The sequence below is a fragment of the Oncorhynchus clarkii genome, chromosome 29 (assembly GCF_045791955.1).
Source record: "Oncorhynchus clarkii lewisi isolate Uvic-CL-2024 chromosome 29, UVic_Ocla_1.0, whole genome shotgun sequence".
Lineage (NCBI taxonomy): Eukaryota > Metazoa > Chordata > Actinopteri > Salmoniformes > Salmonidae > Oncorhynchus > Oncorhynchus clarkii.
This window is the reverse complement of record NC_092175.1, coordinates 33,965,252-33,984,243: the sequence shown is the minus strand read 5'-3', so window position 1 is coordinate 33,984,243 and position 18,992 is coordinate 33,965,252. Positions and strand designations below refer to the sequence as shown.

Below are 18,992 nucleotides of genomic sequence, written 5' to 3'. Positions count from 1 at the left end.
AAAATAAACATCTTGGCATTAAATGGAGTCGGGAGTTTAGAAGACTGCGCGATGAAGAATGAATGCGTGTCCGGTATTAGCTATAGGGGCAATGTTTCTAAAATGCCTTCGCACTAGATTTGCGAGATGAATCTCCAATGGGCCGCGCGCTTCTGGTAATCTGGAAAGTTGGACTGGGTTGGCAGGTCTGCCATCTCCATTCAGAAAATGTTTCATTTAAATAGTTTAATAAAGTACAAAGCAATTATTTATAGCAGTTGAGTGGTTTAAGAACATCGGTCAATAATGTGTAGATACCAAAGTGGACCTCTCAAGGTAATCCCATAAGGTCCACCGTCTCCTGTTTGCGAGTCTTGAGTTGATCCTGGTTGGCTTGCTGGTATATGAGGGGTGTCCCACTGCTGCCTTGGCCCTGTAGGTCCTGGATCTGGGCCTGTGTTGGGAGGTCTTTGATCTCCCCCTCACTCCGCCAGTACAGTTTGTACAGTTCTGGGTTGTCCACCCCAAATTTAGCAGCACAGAGCTGGGTCAGGGCCCCCCCACTAACTCCTGCCCTCCACTGCAGGGTTTTCATCCAGCTGTTCTCTCCGTCTTGAAACAGAACCCTGACACACCTCTGCAACACAGAATGAAAAGGGATGTACCCAGGAGAACAGTATCAAGCATTCCTTATGGTTGCTTTGGGGTACAGAGATATTCTACTGTGGCATATTATTCCACATCTGTTATGATGAGTGTGTGTTAATTTCTATTTGGTATTACTGCTAGATGTGGGATTCTTTACAGTGGGGTTCGGAAACAGGCAGAAATTAGCCTGCAAGGGGGGAAAGGGGTTATTTCAGTTTTTTGGTTTAAAAAAAGGACAGTAAAGTCAAAAGGAATTAAGCTAAAAATGAGTTTGTATTTGAAAATATCCAAAATGAATCTCTTTTTGGGCTTAGTTGTGGTAAATTTGCAGTATTCAAATTACAACTGTTCCGCTGACTAAAATCATCCCGTGGCTGAATCTACACTGAAACAAATATAAACGCACCATGTAAAGTGTTGGTTTCATGAGCTGAATTAAAAGATCCCAGAAATGTTCCATACGCACAAAAAGCTTATTTCTCTCAAATATTGTGCACAAATTTGTTTACATCCCTTTTAGTGAGCATTTCTCCTTTGCCAATATAATGCTCTACCTGACAGGTGTGGAATATCAAGAAGCTGATTAAACAGAATGATCATTACGCAGGTGCACCTTGGGTTGGGACAATAAAAGGCCACTCTAAAATGTGCAATTTTGTTGCCAGGGATGACTCAAGTTGAGGGAGCGTGCAATTGGAATGCTGACTACAGGAATGTCCCATAAACTGCCTCCAACATTGTTTTAGAAAATGTTGCAGTGCGTAGACCCAACCTCACAACTGCAGACCATGTGTATAGCATCGTGTGGGCGAGCAGTTTTTCTGATGTCAACGTTGTGGACAGAATGCCCCATGGTGGTGGTGGGGTTATGGTATGGGCAGGCATAAACTACGGACAATGAACATAATTGCATTTTATCAATGAAAATTTGAATGCACAGAGATACCGTGACGAGATCCTAAGGCCCAGTGTCGTGCCATTCATCTGCTGTCATCACCTCATGTTTCAGCACGGCCCCTTGTCGCAAGGATCTGTACACAGTTCCTGCAAGCTGAAAATGTCCCAGTTCTTCCATGGCCTGCATACTTACCAGACATGTTACCCATTCAGCATGTTTGGGATGCTATGCTACGGTATGACAGCGTGTTCCAGTTCCTGCCAACATCCAGCAACTTTGCACAGCCATTGAAGAGGAGTGGGACAAAATTCCACAGGCCACAATCAACAGCCTGATCAACTCTATGCAAAGGAGATGTGATGCGTTGCGCTGCATGAAGCAAATGGTGATCACACCAGATACTGACTGGTTTTCTGATCCACGCCTCTACCTTTTAAGGTATCTGTGATCAACAGATGCATATCTGTATTCCCAGGCATGTGAAATCCATAGATTAGGGCCTAATAAATGTTATTAAATTGACTGATTTCTTTATATGAACTGTAACTCAGTAAAATCTTTGAATTTGTTGCATGTTGCGTTTATATTTTTGTTCAGTATAGTTTCCTACCTCTGCTATACAGTATTGGTGCTAATAAATCAATGAATTGAGCCGTACCAGTTGCTGTCGTAAGTTTTTCTGGCTTTGCGCCTGGAGGCTCCGGCGCCGGCTCCAGTCTTTCAAAGAGTCTCTGGCCTCGCGGGTCAGCCCACTGGAGGGTACTACTTCAGGCTTGCTCTGGATCAGGCACAGGCTGGCATACACACTGGTCAGGTAGTACCCACCTGGTACAAGCATTACAAAATGGCTATTTGGCATCGCATACTATTCAAAATATTTTCACATTTAAAGTATAAATACTTCACATTTAAAACCTTACCCTCCCCTTTGAGCCATGATGACTCCAGCAGTTCCATCATGTACTCCACCTCCACAGACAGCTCAGGCATGTTACACTGTACAAGGACATAGGACAAGGCTGGCAGGAAGTCATCTGCACCGAACTCCTGGCCTGCTCATGAAGACAAAGCAACCATGTTGACACAAGACATGACAAGACCAACGATGGTAGGGATAGCAGCTGTTGGTTCTGTAATGTTTATTTCTCTATCACATTCACTCAAAGAAAAGCCCTCACCTGAATTGTCCTTCATGGCTTTATAGATGAGCTTGCAGACCTGCAGAAGCAGCACAACCTTGTCAATGGGAGAGTATGCCCGCCTCATGACAGCTAACTTCTGCAGCACCTTCTCCACATCGGCAGCATCCGGCATTCCCACCCGCACTCCAAAACACTCCAACGGGGTCTTTCCCCTGGCCTTAGCCAGGCTCTCTGCCATGCTTTGGGTGGAGCGGTCTCGCTCATGCAAAGTTTGCAGTGTCCCATCTATCTGTCCTTTCAAAGGTTTCAGCACACAGCGGAACATGGCTTTCTCCAGCACCAGGTCTGCACACAAACAAGCACATTCATAAAATGTCACATGTCATCATCACTCCACATGCTGGTTGTATTTAAAGTGACTGAGCAGATTTTGACAGTTCATTTGACTAATGTCTGCTGTACCTTTCTCATCATCATGCACCATGGTCTCAATGGGGGGCTGTAGGTCTCCACAGTCCAGCAGGAAGGTCTTGGCCTGGGAGAGGAAGAGACGGATGCCCTGCAGTAGCTCTATGCCAGATCTCTGGCACTGAGGCTTGATCACCTCGCGCTGCTGCCTGAGGAAGTCCTGCACCAGGACACCAAACGCAGTCCTCTTGTCACGGGACAGGTCCTCCACCAGCCTCGCCACACGCTTCTCAGGCACAAAGAAGGACACAAAAGCTGCACTAAGCTTGCGCAAGGCTGAGACGGGCTGACGAGCGGGAGAGGTGCATGGGGGTGAGGGGTTACTTGTTCCCCTGGTGAGGGGAGGTCGCTCTGAGTTCTCCTCTGTCTCCTCCAAGCTGCTGAGGGAACTGCTGCTGTCCAGCTCACTCAGGGAGGGAGCATATCTCTGCTCCAGCAAGAGATCCACCTCCTCACTCACCTCCTCCCCCTCACCTCCTTTCTCCTGGCCCAGTCCCTGCAGGAGACCTATGGGCACATGGTAGTCCTCCTCCTCTGCAGTGGGAGACAGTGTGGGTGTGACCCTGGTCTTTTTCGGAAGAACTGGAAGAACCAAGCATGGCTGCAAGTAGTCTGAGTCCTCCTGAACGGGTGCTGTCCCTCCCTCACCCTCCACTCTGGCCTCCACTGCTCTACTGGCCTGATGGACCTTCTTGCTCTTTTTCTTGGCCAGCAGAGGTGGGGGAGGGGGAGGAGCAAATGGTGGGGACAAGGGGCTAGAGTTCTCAGTGGAGACACGCACCTTGAGGCTGCGTTTGAACTGGTGGCGGCGTCTGTGCAGTGCAGTCTGGAACTGCAGGAAGAGTGGGTTGATGAAACAGAGAGCCCCTTGGCCTGCTGCCCCACAGTTCAGCTCCCGGGGGCTGCGTGTTTGGATGGAGCAGAACTCTTGAAACAGGGTGGGGCTCTCCGCGGGTGTGGCACAATCCTCAGGGGTGGGGCTAGGGGGCAGCGGTGCCTCCTCCACTGGTGGGGACCCATTGCGTGGACCTCTGAAGTTCAGCGGCGAGCTCCAGAACTCTGAATGAAAAAGAAGCAAAACTATGTCAGCATTATTCTTCAAGGCTATCCTTGATCCTTGATCAATGAATCGAATGTCCCTTTTCCATCAGCAGTTGTCACAGATAGATACCCAACCTAAAACCTCAAAGAGCAAGGAACGCAGAGGCAGAAGCACAGTGGCTATGAAAAACTCCATAGAAGGCAGAAACCAAGGAAGAAACCTAGAGATGAGTTGTTGAGAAGTTGTGTACAGCACACAATGGAAGCTAGCATTTCAACAATTGCCAAGACCTTGGTGGATCATCAGACCTCTGAGCCACTCTGTGGTACCTACCCACTCCCATGTGGGAGATGGATTCCAGCTGTTTGTGGGATGAAGCCTTGACTATGGCCTCAGGGAGCTCCAGGGGGAAGGGCAACACATCCCTGAAATATACAGCACATACAGTAGGTTTTATAGACAGGTCTGATTGGTCTAAAGGTCCTGAACCTATTCTACTGTGATGTAGAACATACCGGCTAACACAGTAGAAGGCGATGAGCCGGCAGAGGTCAGGGAAACTGATAGCAGCTCTCTCCAAGGAGAAAGCTGTGAATGGAAGGGAAATGGGGATGCAAGGATAAGATCATTAGTAAGACCCTCATCGTTCACTGCAACGGGCTGTAGAAGGAACATCTCTGGCTTTCTCTTTCAACACTCACTGGAGTCCAATTCCTGGATGACAAATTGTTTGAAAAAGGAGGGGAGGCAGTCATCTGCAAGCCTGACACACAGCACTTTCTTCTGCGAGGTGTTGGACCTGCGCACTAGAAAGGTCTGCAGAGAGACAGATATATGCAAACTTAGGTTGTGGTTTGTGTGCGGTTTTGTGTCTCACCCACAGGAGGTTGGTGGCACCTTAATTGGGGAGGACAGGCTCGTGGTAATGGCTGGAGTGGAATAGGTGGAATGGTATCAAATACATCAAACAAAATTATGCCATTCCATATGCTCCATTCTAGCCATTACTATGAGCCATCCTCCCCTCAGCAGCCTCTACTGGTCTCACCCCAGGCGGCTCCCTCTGTAGGATGTGCAGAGCGGTAGCAGAGTTGATGGACAGCTGCAGCCAGACGGAGTGTGTGAGAAGCAGACGGTCCAGCACACTGATGCTCTTCAGGGAGCTACGCTGAAGACAAGCCCGCCTCTCTCCTATCGGCTTCCCTACCGGCTCAGGGAAATCATACACCGGGTCCTCCTGCATCTGGGGAACAGAGACATACAGTATATAGCACGGGTACTATATGGTATCTGTACACCATGTGGTTATGCTTTATGTTGCCACAATGATGCTTCCCATCGAAGGTAAAACACCAGCAAGAGAATACACATTCTTTGAGGTTCTGCTCTTCCGCAGACTAATGCTTCATAATCAGTACCCTTCCTGTTCCGTTCTGGTAACACCAGCATGCATCATGTCTTGTGTTCTGTGTTCCGTGCTGACCACTACTTCTCTGTCCTTTTGGGACACTCCCAAACCGTATTCCTTCCTCTGAGTAATCTGGAGGGTGTATGTCATCAACTGAGTACGACTCACCACACGTGACGGTGTTTAGTGTGTGTGGCTCTAGTGTGTGCACATATCCTAAGGATCCGACCCTCAACAGTGAACTTGCTGGGACTGAAGTATAATTTTGCCTTAGCTTTTTAAACCCTTTGAATATGAGAAGGTGTGGCTAGATTTTGATAGAGGTAGTTATGTGCACAGGCTGTTATCACCTCCAACTTCCTTCCAGGGATTGGCTGCTGCTGTATATATGCCCCTGAGCCTAAAACACCATTCTAGAGAAGAGGTGGATGTAGGGCTGGCTGCCCAAGTCTCCGTAGAAGCCTGGCAAGTTTAGACTTGGTGAAAACACTCTCCAAACCTACAGAGAAGTGTGTGAAAATGCTAATCTAACCAAGCAAACAATTGAGAGGTACAGATCTCAAATTTAAACCAGTAGCTTAAATGAGTATTCATATGTTTAATGCAATAAAACATGTCCAGAATGAATAGCCTATTCTGAAGCCTGCTATTGAACCTCATAAGACTGACCCAATGAGACAATTGTATAACTGACAAAAAAACAACTGTGACCTGCCAGGATCTGAATATACAGTATCACTAGAATAACATGAAGGTGTAATGAATGACCTGCCAGGATCTGAAAATACAGTATCACTAGAATAACATGAAGGTGTAATGACCTGCCAGGATCTGAATATACAGTATCACTAGAATAACATGAAGGTGTAATGAATGACCTGCCAGGACCTAAATATACAGTATCACTAGAATAACATGAAGGTGTAATGAATTACCTGCCAGGACCTGAATATACAGTATCACTAGAATAACATGAAGGTGTACTGAATGACCTGCCAGGACCTGAATATACAGTATCAATAGAATAACATGAAGGTGTAATGAATGACCTGCCAGGACCTGAATATACAGTATCACTAGAATAACATGAAGGTGTAGTGCCAAACGAGTAGTTTAAAATGAGGTCATTAATGGCGTTATACAGCTCTTATGTTGTGGAACCAGTGATGATTTTTTCTTCTTCCATAAATAACAGTTTACTATATTGTAATAACTGACCATGATATCAAAGGGTACTTCATTCAGTAAATTGAAAAAATGTATTTTGTATTTTATTTGTATAAATAATAACATTACAGCATCCTATTTGTGGACATGGTATGGGCTTCCAACATACCTTGCGTGCTGCTCGATCTGTACCACTCTGTGCGCGGCACTTCCTTGATCTGCGGTCTTCTTGCATACCTTCGGTTTAACGAGTGCCAGGTTTCGTGATTTCACTAATCATACAAATATTCGCAACTGTTCCTTGTTTTACACTTTAAAATAAATGACATGACATAATTTACCTTCATCTCCCGATCCCCTGCCGTCCTTAAAATGTGACAGAGATTATTCTAAATAGCCTACTGTAAATCCCATCTGATCCCTGAATTTCCAAATGCCATTGAAACTTCAAAAGTATAGAGAATGTAATAGTCCTAGATCTCTGGATATGTCATGATGTCTGTCTGGGACTCTCCAGTCTCTGTGAAACTGTAGTTCAGAAGTTCCTGGCACTCCTCTGCTGTCTTCCGTATATTTTTCATTCACACTTGGGAGAGAAACAAACCTGAACCAAGGTTAAATACGCCTGCGCCCGTCACCACGTTGCGGGAATTCAATTGAAACAGTATTTTCAAAGGGAAATTCGCCTCTTAAACACAATTACAATGCAGTCCCTGAATACAGTATTTTTAATGGGAAATTCGCCTCTAAAAAACAATTACAATCTATCTGTATCCTGTACTTTGTGATGGAGGGCTAGACAATTCTTCTGCATCAATTATTTTTAAACTTCCGAGTGGTCACCACCAATTGCAACCAAATTAGGTTGCAATTATTAACATATTTTACAGACATACACAGCCTATTTATTGAAATGTAAATGTCTGTTTAATTTGATACTTTAGAGAAAGGGATTGACATCATTTACCAGGCAAATGCAACAACAAGAAGTAATGGTTGAAAGCATAACATTAGGAATTCGAACACAAGGATCACTATGGTTGTAACACTCATAATGTCTGGGGCTTTGGGAGCAAAACCCAGGCGCTTTGCTGCAACAACATTACACGTCTGCTGGAGTGATAAGCAAAACTCACTTCACTCAAACAACATGGTCATTTACATCGTAGAAAAAGATTGTAGCCGACATTGTGTAATACGCCTGCCATGAACGTTTACATGTAACCAGACTTCTGCTCTAGTGATTTGTTGAAAATATCATACGTCACTCTCTCAAAGATCGGAACCGGAGGTGGTCATTGGAAATATTGCACCACGTTAGGTAAGATGGATGCACAGTGTGCTTATTTTTTGTATGTGTAAACTTGAGTAATATTTGTTTAGCTTGGCAACTTTTATGAATGCACAATGTGATATAAAAATGTACATAATGCTCTGAATAGTTGCAAATAGATGTAATTAGTTAAACTGCTTCTGAACATTATTTTTCAACACCGCAAAATGGCTAGTTTAGCTAGCCAGTAAGCTAACTCTAATCCGCGCCGAATTGATCATTTAGCTAGCCAGCTAGCGAGCCAGGATAAATCTGATCACACCTCGACCAACTAATGTGTGTATAGTACAGCAATTTCATGTAACGATATGAGCATCTCGTGTTTCCCGATCGGGTGTTGCCAAGCATCACCGAATTGATGCCACCTCAACTCGAGAAGGGAGGGGGAAACTAACGTTAGCTTGCTAGCTAGGTTTTCTAATGTTGACTATGGACTAGTTTTAGCTTTATGCGTTGAACTATTGTTAGTTACTTGTCACGTTTTATTAAACTACTATATTCATGATTTGCCTATAGTGGTTGCATGCGGTTTTTCTTAAGACGCCCCTTAATAACAGTTATGTCATCAGCCAAAATGTAAACTTAAATTAGCTAGCTAGGTCACTGACACCCTGCTCCTTCCCCAGGTGTACCCAACCATGGAGTCAACGGATAAGAACGAAGCTATAAAGCTCTTTGTGGGGAACCTGGCTTTGGACACCTCTCAGGAGGACCTGACACAGCTCTTTGGGCCATATGGACAGGTGGTCACCTGCAGTGTACTCCGGCAGTTTGCCTTCATCCATCTCCAGGGAGATGGTGCTGCTGATCTAGCCATAAGGGAACTGAATGGACGGGAGTTCCGTGGCCGCAACCTGGTGGTTGAAGAGTCCCGCGGAAGGCCCATGCATTCCACCAAGGTCTTTGTGGGGAATCTCAGTGCCATGTGTTCTGCTGAAGACCTGCAAGAGCTCTTTCAGACCTTTGGGAAAGTTCTGGAGTGTGATAAGGTCAAAGGTGAGTCTCTACCCTCCCATCCATTTGTCAAAAGATTTTTAAGCAAATACTGGTATTCAAATTATACTGATCGAGGTATTTTCATCAAATTGTTCTGTTGAGGATACAAAACTGTGTGTAATGACGTCATGCACTTTGTTCTGTATCTTAACTCTTGTCAATGGTTTTGTCACAAAGTCTTGGGATAAACAGTACATTTGTCCATGGTGGTCTTGGAACGTGCACTCTAGCCTATAGCTCGCAGATACAACACACAGGGTACATGAGATTATGGCTAAGAGGAAGATCATTTTTATTGGTCAATTAAATGTAATCGACAGCCAATCACTGATAACTTTGTCACCAGCATCCAAATTAAGACCTTTGAAATGTATTGGAAATAGCATCAAGCTCATCAGGTTCATCATAACTTATTTTATCTGTTAATAAACTGCATTTTTTTCACCTCGTAGTAGGAGGACCGCACAACATAGCATGAGTGCAAATTTACTTCCATATGATGGTTATTCTAGCAACAACTATGCAAAAAAAAAGCATATCCACCACAGTTTATCGCATTATATTTCACCATAAAATTGTTTTTATACAATCCTGTCGAACGTGTTTTGTCAACATTTAGGAAAGTTAAGACAATTTTAGTTTCCATCAGGCCTATGGTGAGTTTTATCAAACCTGTACTTTACTCATCAGAATGGATGGTAAACATGGTTAGTGGTTACTTTCATTAGCTGACTGTCTTATCACCCTGTGCTTGGTTACAGCGAGGCTCTCCTCCTCTGCGGGGTATGCCTTTGTACACATGGAGCGGAAGGAGGATGCAGTGCAGGCTATTGAGGCTCTCCATGGGACCACCTTCAAAGGCCGACCGCTCTCTGTGGAGCTCTCCAATGTGCAGCCCAGTAATCCCACCACGACTACAGCAAAGGCCCCCATCATGAGTCACTATGCCACTGAAAGCCCCTCCATCAACCCTCATATGGAGCACCACCAGAGTCAGGCTGCTGTACTGGCTGCTGCCGTTGCTGCAGCTGCAGGTCTGCCTCTTCAGGTGCAGCAGAGCTTGCACAACTCTGTCTACAACACAACGAGCTTTGATCCCACATACGCTGCGCTAAAGGGCATGACGGCAGCCAGCGCCACAGATGGTACTCCAGTGAGCCCTGCGGTCTACGGTGCCCTCGCCAGCCAGGTGTACGGCTCTGTAGCGGATCAGGTATACGACTCTATAGCCAACCAGGCCGCCAGCTATCAGAATTCAGCCACATCGGACGCAGAAGGCTACAGTAACCAGTACGACCCCACAGCTGGAGAGGCACCATCAGCCCAGGCTGCTGTCAACCCGGCCTATGGTGGAGCCTCGGCCCTCTACAACGCCAGCTCAGCCTATGGCTCCATGGGGGGTGCAGAACCCACTGCCCAGGCCATCTTTGAGGCAGCACGGGCCCGCTTCTTCCAGCAGGGCCAGCAGGTTCTAGCGGAGCAGCAGATGGGGACGAAGTCAGGGGACAGGGACCGCAGCCCAGTACGCCGCTCCACCCCACTGCTGCCTGACCCTGTGCCCCAGCCCTTCCCCCAGCCACGCCCCAAACGCCGCGCCCTCCTCCCAACGCCACCCGGCCGACCAGAGGACCCTGCTGCTGATAGAGACCCCATTGCCAGGTACATGATGCACGTTTGGGGCAGTTTTAGTTATTTTGAAGCAGATCAAACGTGTTCAACAGGCTTTCTCTTTTCTTAACTTCAGATGCTATGCAGAGTACTATCAGCAGGTCCAGCAGTACCAACAGTACCAGCAGTACCAACAACAGTACCAGCAGTACCAATATGGCTACCCTCCTCCAGCCCCGACCCAGATGCCCCCCACAATGCCCAACTACCAGATGCCCATGCAGGCCCCGCCCCCGACGGAGGCCCACAACCTGGAAGCGCCTGCTACCTACGCCCCAGCTAGAGCGTATGATCCGCCTCCATCACACAAGGAGCCCCTCCTCCGCCGCCCTGACTACTCCCACATGCCAGAGCACCGATAACCCTTTACATTGCAGTGTGAATGTGTGTGTGTGTGAATGTGTGGGTTTTGAGTGATGTAGTTGTGTGGTCCAAATGTGCATCACTGCAAGTTTGCCCATTTATAATTCCCCTGTTTTGCATCTTCTATTTTCTAAACACAATTCTGACTAGTTTATTTTTCACTTTATAGTATGCCTGGTTTTGCTTTGATAGTAACGCTGCCCCATAATGCAGTAATCTATGTTGTGAAGTCGTTATGGTTTTAAGGAAGTGTATGGTTGTGATGCGTACTGGGGGCTCTGTAATGACTGCTCTTCCTTACACATCCCCGTCCCATAATCTGTCAAATATGCGAGAATATTAATCCATACCAGAGGAGTGCCTTGTTAAAAGCCTAGTTGAAATATATTGTGTAAAATAAATGTGTATATTTTTGAGCGATGAAGGAAGCACCCAAATCGATCCATGCATTTTTAAAATCAGAGCCTTGCCTCTGTCCTCAAGGTGACTTTAGCTCATCCAAATTAGCCATTAGTTCACATACACTACATGTCCAAAAGTATATGGACAGCCCTTCAAATTAGTGGAGTCAGCTATTTTAGCCACACTCGTTGTGGACAGGTGTATAAAATAGCTCACACAGTGGCTCAGTCGCGAAGTGGTAGTCAACCCAAGCTCACAGAATAGGACCGCCGAGTGCTGAAGCGCGTAAAAATCATCTGTCCTCGGTTGCTACACCCACTACCGAGTTCCAAACTGCCTCAGGAAGCAACGTCAGCACAATAACTGTTTCTTCAGGAGCTTCATGAAATGGGTTTCCATGGCCGAACAGCCGCACGCAAGCATAAGATCACCATGCGCAATTCCAAGCGTTGGCTTGAAATTAATGCTCACCGCCATTGGACTCTGGAGCAGTGGAAACACGTCTGGAGTGATGAATCAGGCTTCACCATCTGGCAGTCTGACGGACAAATCTGGGTTTGGCGGATGCCAGGGGAACGCTACCTGCTCAAATGGCGGAGGAGGAATAATAGTCTGGGGCTGTTTTTCATGGTTCCGGCTAGGTTCCTTATTTCCAGTGACATCTTAAAGCTACAGCATACAATAACATTCTAGATTATTCTGTGCTTCCAACTTTGTGGCAAAAGTTTGGGGAAGGCCTTTTCTTGTTTCAGAATGACAAAGCTCCCTGTGCACAAAGAGAGTTCCATACATTAATGGTCTGTCAAGATCGGTGTGGAAGAACTTGGCCTGCCCAGAGCCCTGACCTTAACCCATCCCTTTGGGATGTTGGCCTAATCGCCGAACATCAGTGCCCGACCTCACTAATGTCTTGTGGCTGAATAGAAGCAACATCTACTGGAAATTCTTCCCAGAAGAGTGGAGGCTGTTATAGCAGCAAAGGGGGGACCAACTCCATATTAATACCCATGATTTTGGAATAAGATGTTTGACGAGCAGGTGTCCACATACTTTTGGCCATGTAGTGTATATAGTTTAGAGCTTAATTTTTCCATTGGCCAGATTTAGTTTTCTTAATTTATATTGCCTTCATCGAAGACCTTGATATGAAAAGTCACTGTTCCAATATGTTCCAGCGTATGTAGATCTTTGGTTAATAAAATGGTTAAAGGTTTTAGAGCTTGTGTTTAGAAAAAAAAAGAAGAAAAAAATGGAAAGCAAGGGGCAAAGTATCTTTACATATAGGCTAATTTGGACATGAGGACCAGTGTGACTGTATGTGTGGACACTTGTGAACATTCTAGGGGATCAATTTAAGCATGATGCCTTCACTTTTTATAACAATCACAGGAATACACATTCACACCTCAGTCATCAAACTTTCTCTCCATAATGTCTGGGGCTTTGGGAGCGAGACCCAGGCGCTTTGCTGCAACAACAGTACACATCTGCTGGAGTGAAATGCAAAACTCCCTTTTCTCTGGCCTCTGGGAATGTAGTCCTTCCCCACGTCTCACATGACCTCCCGTTGGAACTGATCAAATGTATCAGATAGAAATCCAACCAAGCAAACCACTTTAAGATTAGACAGGCTAGCTTTAAACTCGCATTTTCTGGGGGACTCGTTTTTTTATTTGCAGACAGTGATGCATGAATGCTTTCTATTGTTATACCATGAATACTAGCCTAGTGACTTAACTGGTTTCACCTCTGTTTGGTTTAAATGGAAAATGGAAATGTGGAAAGCCCTGCTGGTGGCAAGTGCATGCAGAGGGCTTCCTTTAAGCATGCCTTTCAGGATCTGAGGGTAATCAACTGCCATTTTGGGCCTCCCCTTTTCTCCAAAGGACAAAAACTAGTGGGCTTTTCACACACAGTGCTTTGTGTGGTTTGACCTTGTACAGGACAAACATGTTCATTTTCTTTGTTTTCTTTTGGTTTAAGTGAACTTCCTGTGCGATCCTGATCATAATATTCTGTGAGAGTATTTACTTCAATTGGACCATCAGATTAATGAATTGTCTTAAATGGAGCCATTAGGCTGTCCAGGTTTGATGGAAACTCATTGGTTTCTATTATTCAGTATGTAACCTATTGAAACCTTAAGCCTCAAGCTTAAGTAATAAAAGTAGGAGTGATTTGGTTTGGGAATAAAACAACATGCGGCTGTATTTTTTTATAATTTAAACTAGGAAATGTTTTCCCTATCGGGTTAATTATTAGACATGCGATTAAACATGATATTAAATCGTTTCCATGTTTTTTTTCCCCAAAGGATTGACTAATTATTTCAACCTTTCACGTCTGAAGGGAAACACCTTAAACAAAGATTATCCCATTCCTGTGAACTATGACAAGATCATTTCAAACAGTTCTCAATTGGGCTCTACCACTTGGTCTCAGCCTAGCTCTTCATTACACCTACCTCAGAACATGTGACAAACCTCATGGCAATGTTTGTTAGTTTGTCGCCGTGGGTGTCAGAAGAACAGTTGAAGGCAATCATATCATTAGAATGACAAATGTTTGTTGCCTTGCTGCGTCACACTATTTGGATGTAGAAGTGAGCTGTAGACTACAGTTGGTTATGGATTGGTTTTAATTTCTGATAGGAAAAATTTAAATCGTTATCTCATTCTTTCTGGTTACCATGACAACATGCACCTGCTTATTGCACGTATATTCGTTGATATGGCTTTCTGTGATGTTTTAAAACTGTAGTGCATGACATTGTTACTGTTATTGCTCTTCCAGCTACATTTTCCCTTCTCGCTAATTATTACAGCTAAAATGGCTCCTGGGTCCCTGGACGCCATGTTGTGTGTGACGGGGGAAGAAAATTAGTCGCGCAATGCCGTGGACGCAGTCCCCACAAAGGTAAAGCCCTCTGCCCCCGACCACGCCTGCACTTCGACCATACACTTCCCTCATTGACCCCACTCCTCCTTCACAACGAGGCACGCCATTTTATTATTTATTTAAGGTCTGTGATGCTGGAAGCCCAACAAACTATCACAAGACAACTAGTTTACAAGAACCTAGGGCCTGAATGTCAGGGCTTGTCCAATGGGTTAGTGAGGCCACACTCCCCTCATTGTAGTTGTAGTACTGCTACTAGTATGGTTGATAAGGGTAATCCCCACAAGGCACATACACTATTGAGCCTTTTGCAGACCCAACTGATCTGGGTTGACGCTAGATGTGCCTGTAAAATAGTCCAGTCATGGCTCTATCTGAGGCCATCTTTCTTTCCGAAATTAGACGACCCCCATCAACAGTAGTCATGGATTTTTCTTATTTTATTTGATTCTATTGATGTTTTTAAAGGAATAATTGTGCCAAATTGAAATGAATCACACTGTATATTGTCATTAAATGAATCTTCAATTAATCACAGAAATGGGTTTTAAACCTGTACTCAAAACAGATTTAAGAAACTTAAGTTATTGTAATTACGGGTGGTCAGATTGGGGAATGCTGGAGTTGTTGCGTATGCTTGTGTTGTGGCATATTTTTCTGAGGTATTTCCAGTGAGACAAGATGTGCATTCACGCTCAAAACTGAGGCGTTCCAGCTGTGCTTTGAACGGCTAAGGACGCAGTGGTACGCAAAAGGCCAGATGAACGGAGGGAGGGAGGTAGGGCTATCGACCTCTGTCCCACGCATGCTGGGTGAGTAACCAATGCACCACTGCCCCGCTCAAATTCACCTACCTACCCCCCTCCCCCCCTTCAATCTGCAGCACAACGCCCAAACCCTCTCACTCTGATCCCATAACCAGTATATCTACAGGCCTACAACACCGTCCCCTCGAGAACATTCCACAGCTGCGTTAGCTTAGAAGACATGGATGTCAAGAGGACAACATTCAGTATTCTACGTTCCCTGTCTAGTTTTAAGTAAATTGTACATATCCTAATCAACCTGTTAAATTGTCTGATTACAATTTTCAAACATTGATTGGGAACCTTAATGTAATCATGTGGTTGATGTAAGATATGTTAGGCTGTTTTTACACAGGCAGCCCAATTTGGATCTTTTGCCAATACTTGGGCAGAAGATCAGAATTGGGCTGCCCGTGTAAATGCAGCCAAACACAAAAATTCCACCATATTGTTTTTGTTAAGTTTGTATTGCTTTGTTTATTGAGGACTTCAGTGGTCTCCCTCAATGAATGAGAGCTGGACTATATCGGCCTACGATACACCGAGCACGGTTTCAATCAAAGTCCCCTTACCTATCTGTCACGTTATAGTTTCGAATTGGCACTAATCATATCACTACTAAACAGTTTTTCTTCCAGTTTCCCAATCTTTCATCCATTGGAATTCCTGACATTTTTACAGAGACTTGTTTGAACGCATGTGGATTAGGACTGAAAACTATATGTAAGATCAAGCTTTATGAGAAATCAGGGAAAATACTGTACATCTGTAGATTACTGTTATTTGTCCATTACAGAAAATGAAAGACAGGTTGCTGATTGCAGAACCATTTATTGAAAGATATAGAAATGAATCACCTGATGCTTAATTGAGAATTTGTTTTAATTTGTAGCTGTCAAATTCATTTCAATGAAGACACGTTGTTCTTTGTAAGTCTCAATAAATGACATTGAAACAACTCATTTGTTTTGAAGAGGCTACTTAATGGGCATGAAGGGACATGTTTACTGAACTAAGAAGTATGACACAATGCTCTGCATTATGTGAATGTGGAATAAAGCCTTTCACATTGATTTTGATCATTTCTCACATATCCTGAACCTGCGACCTCTGGTTAGTGGCAGTGCCCACCAAGACCTGTCACAAATGGCTGGCTACATATCAAGGACTTGATTGGAATGAATATCTTACACATGTTTGTTTGTGACCCTTATTGATTTGTAGATGAGAACTCTTGTAGTCTAGATCGATGCATCTGCAAGAGGCATACATGCATATCCACTAGTTCTGCCTAGTCTTTTTAGTGTCACTTATAGCCCCAGGTCAAGCCAGTCATATGTAACGAGATGCTGTTACATGTGTCTGCTTTGACCAGGGGTTTGAGTGCAGTCTACTTCGTGCGGCGGGTGCACCAGTGTTCCTACAATTTTGCGGGCTTAAGAGTTGACTGCTCAGTGCGTGTATGTTTAATTGAAAAGTGCAAATTAAATTGAGTACGTCGAGGGAATAAGCATCTCCCAAAGGAGACATCGAAATGACAGCAATTGAAACGCAGGTGCAATATGGTTCCTACATGATGACTTCGGACTCGGAGCACGTCTACATGAACCAAGAGGATGATTGGGACAGGGACCTTCTATTGGACCCCCATGGGAGAAACAGCAGCGCAAGGGGATTTGGCCCACAAATTTTGCATGGCGTTACTATTTACAAAATGAATGATTGGTACCTATGTAGCCTGCAGGATATATACCCTCTGGATATACACTGAGTGGACAAAACATTAGGAACACTCCTAATATTGAGTTGCACCCGACCCCCTTTGAACATCCTCAATTATATTTATATTATAAACTGGTTCGAGCCCTGAATGCTGATTGGCTGAAAGCCATGTCATATCAGAACATATACCAAGGGTATGACACATTATTTTTACTGCTCTAATTACTTCTGGAACTAGTTGATAATAGCAATAAGGCACCTCTGGGGTTTGTGGTATATGGCCAATATACCACGGCTAATGGCTGTATCTTGGCACGCCACATAGCGTCGTGCATAAGAACAGCCCTGAACCTGGGATATTGGCCATATACCCCCGATGTGCCATATTGCTTTAATAATATATACATGATATGCCATTTACTTTTATTCAAAGCAACTTAGTAATGTATGCATTTGACGTGTTACCGGGAATCGAATACACTAGCTTGGCATTGCAAGCACTGTACTCTACCAACTGAGCTGGGGGTATGGACTCTACAAGGTGTTGAAAGCAGTCCTCAGGGATTCTGACCCATGTGGACTTCAACGCTTTCCACAGTTGTGTCAAGTTGGCTGGATGTCTTTTGGGTGGTGGACCATTCTTGATACACAGGGGAAACTGTTGAGCCTGAAAAACCCAGCAGAGTTGCAGTTCTTGCAATTCTTGACACATACAAGCCAGTGTGCTTTGCATCTACTACCATACCCCATTCAAAGGCACTTTAAATATTTTGTCTTGCCTTTTCCCCCTCTGAGTGGCACACACACAATCAATGTCTCAAGGCTTATAAATCCTTAACCTGTCTCCTCACGTTTATCTACACTGATTGAAGTGGATTGAACAAGTGACATCAATAAGGGATGTTAGCTTTCACCTAGGTTCACCTGGTCAATCTGTCAAGGTGGTTCTAATGTTTTGTACACTGTATATCTGTTGTACCGCTTAAGGTCTCTGATAACAATTTGAATCAAATCAAATTTATTTATATAGCCCTTCGTACATCAGCTGATATCTCAAAGTGCTGTACAGAAACCCAGCCTAAAACCCCAAACAGCAAGCAATGCAGGTGTAGAAGCACGGTGGCTAGGAAAAACTCCCTAGAAAGGCCAAAACCTAGGAAGAAACCTAGAGAGGAACCAGGCTATGTGGGGTGGCCAGTCCTCTTCTGGCTGTGCCGGGTGGAGATTATAACAGAACATGGCCAAGATGTTCAAATGTTCATAAATTACCAGCATGGTCGAATAATAAGGCAGAACAGTTGAAACTGGAGCAGCAGCACGGTCAGGTGGACTGGGGACAGCAAAGAGTCATCATGTCAGGTAGTCCTGGGGCATGGTCCTAGGGCTCAGGTCAGTTGAAACTGGAGCAGCAGCACGGCCAGGTGGACTGGGGACAGCAAGGAGTCATCATGTCAGGTAGTCCTGGGGCATGGTCCTAGGGCTCAGGTCCTCCGAGAGAGAAAGAAAGAGAGGAGAGAATTACACACTTAGTCACAGTCACACAGGACACCGAATAACACAGGAGAAGTACTCCAGATATAACAAACTGACCCTAGCCCCCCGACACAAACTACTGCAGCATAAATACTGGAGGCTGAGACAGGAGGGGTCAGGAGACACTGTGGCCCCATCCGAGGACACCCCTGGACAGGGCCAAACAGGAAGGATATAACCCCACCCACTTTGCCAAAGCACAGCCCCCACACCACTAGAGGGATATCTTCAACCACCAACCTACCATCCTGAGACAAGGCTGAGTATAGCCCACAAAGACCTCCGCCACGGCACAACCCAAGGGGGCGCCAACCCAGACAGGATGACCTGAATGAGTTTCCAGTGAACTTATTGATTAAATGATTGCTTGTACAATTCCATTTTGGGGATGGGTAAAATGGTCATTATAGTGTAGACCAGCTACAGGTAGGGAGGAGGATGCCTGAATCACATTTAAACTTGGCTGATCTAATTGAATACTGGCCATTCACTTGCTTGATTTGGGAAGATTCATTGCAC

General features: G+C 44.9%; 2 protein-coding genes across 3 annotated transcripts; one reads left to right on the top strand and one right to left on the bottom strand.

Annotated features, from left to right (window-relative positions):
• Positions 1 to 189: 189 nt before the first annotated feature.
• Positions 190 to 7,016, bottom strand: LOC139388705 (ras and Rab interactor 2-like). The gene is made up of 10 exons (XM_071135556.1): positions 6,922 to 7,016; positions 5,226 to 5,420; positions 4,879 to 4,993; positions 4,693 to 4,765; positions 4,511 to 4,602; positions 3,130 to 4,194; positions 2,704 to 3,012; positions 2,446 to 2,577; positions 2,184 to 2,350; positions 190 to 616 (listed from the first exon to the last, which is right to left on the bottom strand). The coding sequence occupies exons 1-10, from the start codon at positions 6,985 to 6,987 to the stop codon at positions 311 to 313; spliced, it is 2,520 nt and encodes an 839-aa protein (XP_070991657.1). The 5' UTR covers positions 6,988 to 7,016; the 3' UTR covers positions 190 to 310.
• A 1,033-nt stretch (positions 7,017 to 8,049) lies between these two features.
• Positions 8,050 to 16,170, top strand: LOC139388276 (RNA-binding protein 4-like). 2 transcript variants are annotated; one of them, XM_071134846.1, is made up of 4 exons: positions 8,050 to 8,073; positions 8,712 to 9,081; positions 9,843 to 10,740; positions 10,826 to 16,170. In XM_071134846.1, exons 2-4 carry the CDS (start codon positions 8,724 to 8,726, stop codon positions 11,109 to 11,111), a joined length of 1,542 nt encoding a protein of 513 aa, XP_070990947.1. In that variant the 5' UTR covers positions 8,050 to 8,073; positions 8,712 to 8,723; the 3' UTR covers positions 11,112 to 16,170. The 2 variants fall into 2 exon arrangements, with proteins under 2 accessions (XP_070990947.1, XP_070990948.1); XM_071134847.1 differs by lacking the exon at positions 8,050 to 8,073 and adding an exon at positions 8,095 to 8,104.
• Positions 16,171 to 18,992: the final 2,822 nt, after the last annotated feature.